General features: G+C 56.5%; 1 protein-coding gene across 1 annotated transcript in view; it reads left to right on the top strand.

Annotated features, from left to right (window-relative positions):
• The first annotated feature begins 4515 nt into the window (after positions 1-4515).
• The window catches only part of LOC103087293 (probable cystatin-15), a 4362-nt gene continuing 4146 nt past the window's right edge, over positions 4516-4731 (top strand). The window contains exon 1 of the mRNA XM_007457684.1: positions 4516-4710. Within this exon, the coding sequence (XP_007457746.1) occupies positions 4516-4710 (195 nt within the window). The remainder of the gene's footprint in view (positions 4711-4731) is intronic.

Genomic DNA, 4731 nt, shown 5'->3' with positions numbered 1-4731 from the left:
CCCTACACTGAACACCTCACTACTGACCCTTTTGGTCATCAAATGTGTGGGGTTTTTCCCCCACCAAACAATTCTCGGGGACACCAGTTACCTACCTGGAGGTGGCATCAAGTCTCACAGGTTAAGGGCTCAGGCCCATGAGACACCCCGACCCATTCAAATGCCAGTCGCAGGGAGTAGGTCCCCAGGCTGCCCACAACTTCTGTCCAATTGACCACAAATCGGAGGTTCCCAGAACTCAGGGAAATACTTAGGTTTCCCACCTTATTAAAGGATATGGTAAAGGATACAGATCAACAGCCAGATGCAGAGATACACAAGGTGAGGTGGGGGAGGGTTCTGAGCACAGGAGCTTCTGAGGATCGAGGTGTATCACCCCTCCCACCAATATGTGGATGTGCTCACCCACATGGATGCTCTGAATGCCACGCCATCAGGATTCTAGGGAGGCTTCCGCACGTAGGCAAAACTACCCCGAACCCCATCATTGGTCATCATTGGTATTTCTGCTGACCAGCCCCCAGCCAGGGGCCCACCCAGAGTCACCTCAATAGAACAAAACATGCTCCTGCTGTTCTTATCACTTAGAAACTTACAAGGGATCCAGGTGCTCTGTGCCAGGAATACAGGCAGAGATCAATATACATATTTTCTTTATCTCACAGCATGCCCAGGGGAGGGTGCTTAGGGAAGTCCTCAGGGATGACCCTGGGGCAGAATGACAGGTCCTGGCCCCTCCCTGCTAGGTCCCAGGGCTCCCCCTGTACAAAGATGTTCCCAGCACAGCAGCAAGCTGGGCCCTGTGCTCACAGCCCGGCTGGCCCACCAGAGAACCCCACAGATCCCCATGGGCCCTTCCCTCTTGGATGGAGCCTCCAGCCTCCAGCTTCCTGAAAACTTGGGTCCAGGAGGACACTGTTCTCCCTGTGGGCCTCTCCTTCCTTTGCTCCGATTCTTCTGGACAGGGGGACAGTTTAGTTTGCTGGTTGCCCCACCCCTCCCTCTGGTCTCCTGGGCGGCAAGGAGGAGTCCTGGTCAGTCAGATCGCTTGTCATCACCCTATGAACTGACATCTGGTCCGTTGGACTGAAACCTTGGGAATGGGCCTCAGTCAGGGTGATGCCCTCAGTGGGGCTGGGGTCTACCCGGACCCCAGCCTTGGGGCAGCCTCTCCTTGGGGTGAGTTTGCGGCTGCAGCTTATGGTGAGGTGGTCACCATCTGGACCATCTCCTGGGCAGTCTGCTGGCTCCCCCAAGAGCTCACGGGGCAGAGACCATTCAGGCAGTGTCACATGCCCTGGGTGGGGGGGACCCTGAAGGGCAGGTGATGGCCCCACCAGACACCCTCTCAGGAGCACCTGCCTTGATGGTGGAGACTAGAGCTCTGGAGCCCAGCCCCAGGCCACTGTTTGATTCTGCTTTTCTTTCCTCTTTAGTTCTTTTTTTAATTTAATTTAATATTTTTTGGTGGTACGCGGGCCTCTCACTGTTGGCCTCTCCCGTTGACCCTTCAGGCAGCGTCACGTGCCCTGGGTTGGGGGGACCCTGAAAGGCAGGTGATGGCCCCAGCAGGCACCCTCTCAGGAGCCCCTGCCTTGATGGTGGAGACTAGAGCTCTGGAGCCCAGCCCCAGGCCACTGTCTGATTCTGCTTTTCTTTCCTCTTTAGTTCTTAATGCACCTTCAGCTCCTGCTAAGTCCTTCCTGCTAAGCGCTCTCATTGTTACATTGTTCTGATTTTATGTCTTACATAAAATTACTTTTTTCAGGTGAGCTGCACTTTCATTGTGGACTCACGCCCATGGTTTACCCAGTTCACCCTCCTGAACAGCACCTGCCAGCAGAAATGGGGGGAGGAGTTCCCGGCTCCCACAGCAGCTCCTTTTCTCCTGAAGAATGAGGGTCTGGAGTCCTAGGTCTGCGTGGCACCAGAGCAATTAAAGGCATCTCAGAGCACGTTCTGGGTCCCTGTCAGTTTTGCATTCTCCCTGTTGGTTTATTTCCATGGATGTTGCTGCCAGTGACAAGCGATGGAGAATTTACCATTGTTCTCACCTTGGCTGTGGGTGCAAGGTGCTGAGTCAATCAAACTCCTCAGCTCATGGGAGGGTGCCCTTCCTGGTTCTTGCAGGGTCCTCATGGTTGGTGTGTGTACTCATTCGTTCATTCATTCATATATTCTCCATTTGTCCATCATCTGTCCATCCATGCATCCATTCATCCTTCCATCATCCATGCATCCATCCACCCATGGATCCATCCATGTATCTAGGCATCCATCCATTTTTCCATCTTCCATGCAACCATACATCAATCCATTTATCCCTCCTTTCATCCATCCATCCAACCATCCAAACATGCATGCATCCATCCATCCGTCCATCTATGCATCTATTCTTCCATTCCTTTTTTCATCATCCTCCAATCTCTCCAGGCCCCCATCCATTCCACTCAAAAGGAATCCAGACAGTTTTGCCAGACGACAGTCACCTGTGTCCCTTCTGTGTCCATCTCTGAGGCCAGATTCACAGTGAGTGGCCCTTCTGCAGTGGTGGTGTTGGGTTGATGCCCAGGCACAGAGGTGGGAGGTGGGTGACAAAGATGACAGAAGGCTCTGTCCTCTGTGGATCGCCATTGGGGCATCTGCCCTGGAGCTGCCTGACTGACGAGAGATCTTCTCAGGGCGTCTGGGGTCAGCTCAGAAGATGGCAGCTCCAGTCACTCCCCCCCACTTCATTTCCCTGACCCCTGCGCCCCCCATAGGCACCCAGCCTGGCCTCCATGGCCGTCAACACTGATCACCAGCCCTGGAACAGGCCCTAAGGTGACAGAGCCCCCCATGAGCACCACTCTCTTCCCGGGTCCTGGTGGGGGCAGCCCTGGAGGGGCCAAGGGATGGGGGCCTGGGGCCCTAAGTGGGACAGGGAGGCCATGGGACGCTGTCTGGAGGAGGACTTCAGAGGGAGGGGCTGAGGGGTCTTCCCTCCACCTTTTGAGTTTGGGGATCTGATTTGTGTGTGCTGTGGTTGGCAGGCTGTCCCTCTCCTGACTGACCTATTGCCATGATGTGGCCATAAGCACTGGTGAAACAAGCGTCCCCCTCCCTGACCCCAGCTCCAGGCAGCTCCTTGAGCACAGCTGGCCTAGCCAGCTTTGGTCCTTTAGTACCTGTGTTTGGGATTTCTAACCTCTCCCCACAGTCTGATAAGTGCAAGTACAAACTGATAAGGGTGGCTGTGTGGTCAGCCAAGCTTCCTTTGAGGGCACTTGGGCTCAGAGGGGTGGAGCCATTGTTCCTGGGCCCCATGTAGACCAAGGCCAGACAGAACCCCCTGAGCAATAGTGGCCACCTTCACCTCAACTCCTGTTTCCCATCGGAAGGTCTGTGTCCTGCTCTTTTCAATTCTTCTGTGGTCTGACCTCAGAAGCACTTTAACCATACCGGGGGGATTTGCACATGTCCCTCAGCATTCAGACCCAGTCATGGGGTGATTTTAAACCCACTACGAGCCTCCCGTGGGGCACCAGGGTACGAATGCAGGTGCCAGAGGCTGACTGCAGCCCCAGTCCTGTCCTACAACCTGTCCCCACTGGGAAGGCCCAGGGCCCACATCCTTTCTGGGATCATCATTAACATACAGGAGTCTGTCTCCCCCATGTCCAGTGTGGAGCACCCTCACGTCCACAGGCAGCACATCCCACTTTCCTGGCCCGCTCGCTCCCATGGCCTGGTGTGCACCCCAGGAAGGGCACATCAGTAACACGGTTCCCGTGAGAAGAGCCTGACATGGCCACATGGCAGAGGCCACAGCACCACAGATGGCAGATCTGTGTGAGAATGCACATTGGCTGGGGCAAGGCAAGGCATGACCCTCCCCAGCCCTGGAACCCCTCCTGCCCATGGCTACCGCTCACATCCATTCCAGCAGAGCCCCTGCCTTGGCTGGCTTACCCCTTGTCCCCTGCCCACTGCCAAGCATGACCAGGCCTCCTGTCATGTAGGTCAGCAGGTGCCAGCTGTGGTGGAGAGGATGGTGCCCCGGCCCCCGTGCTGCCCCTCACTGGACCTTCCCGTTGTGCCCTGAGGTCATCGGCTGCAGCCAAGGTCAGAGGTAGATCTGGTTTTCTCCTCGGCTCCCGGGACTCAGGACCCACCAGCATTCCTAAGTGCCTGTGACTCTGCCAGCCCAGGGAGGCACTGCCATGAGGGCAAAGCCTAGTGGGCTTGAGACCCTCACCAAGGCCCTACCGAAGCTGGGCTGGGGATGCCCTGGAGATGAGGGGGAACGGAGCCTGCATGTCCTTGGGCTCAAGGTTTACGTGATGAGGGGTGGAAATTGGGACACTCCCCCGCCACCGCCTCCCGTCAGGTGATGACAGCAGGGACAGAGAGGAGGAGCTGGGCAGAGGGCCTGGCCAGCAGCACAGGGCTGTGCAGGGCAGGGTGGCGCTGGCAGGGGAGCTGGGGAGGGCGGCCCACCGAGTACTGCTGGCCTCCAGGCCAATGCTGGACAGCATGTTCCTGAAGCTGTCTCTGCTCCTGGGGCTTCTTGCTCTGGGGCCTCATGTCTGCAGCTGGAAGTTTGAGGACATCAGTAAGAGTACGCAAAACTTCCGCTTGTGTGTGGAGTTTGCTGTGTTTCACTTCAATGAACACGAGCCAGATGAGTACGCTTACAAGCTGCTTTGGGTGGGGCGGAGCCAGCGCAAGGTGAGGGGGATGGGGATGGGG

Source organism: Lipotes vexillifer, unplaced genomic scaffold (assembly GCF_000442215.2).
Source record: "Lipotes vexillifer unplaced genomic scaffold, Lipotes_vexillifer_v1.1 scaffold2532, whole genome shotgun sequence".
In the NCBI taxonomy this organism is placed as follows: Eukaryota; Metazoa; Chordata; class Mammalia; order Artiodactyla; family Lipotidae; genus Lipotes; species Lipotes vexillifer.
Note: the sequence above shows the minus strand (reverse complement) of the source record. Positions and strands in the feature narration are given on the sequence as shown.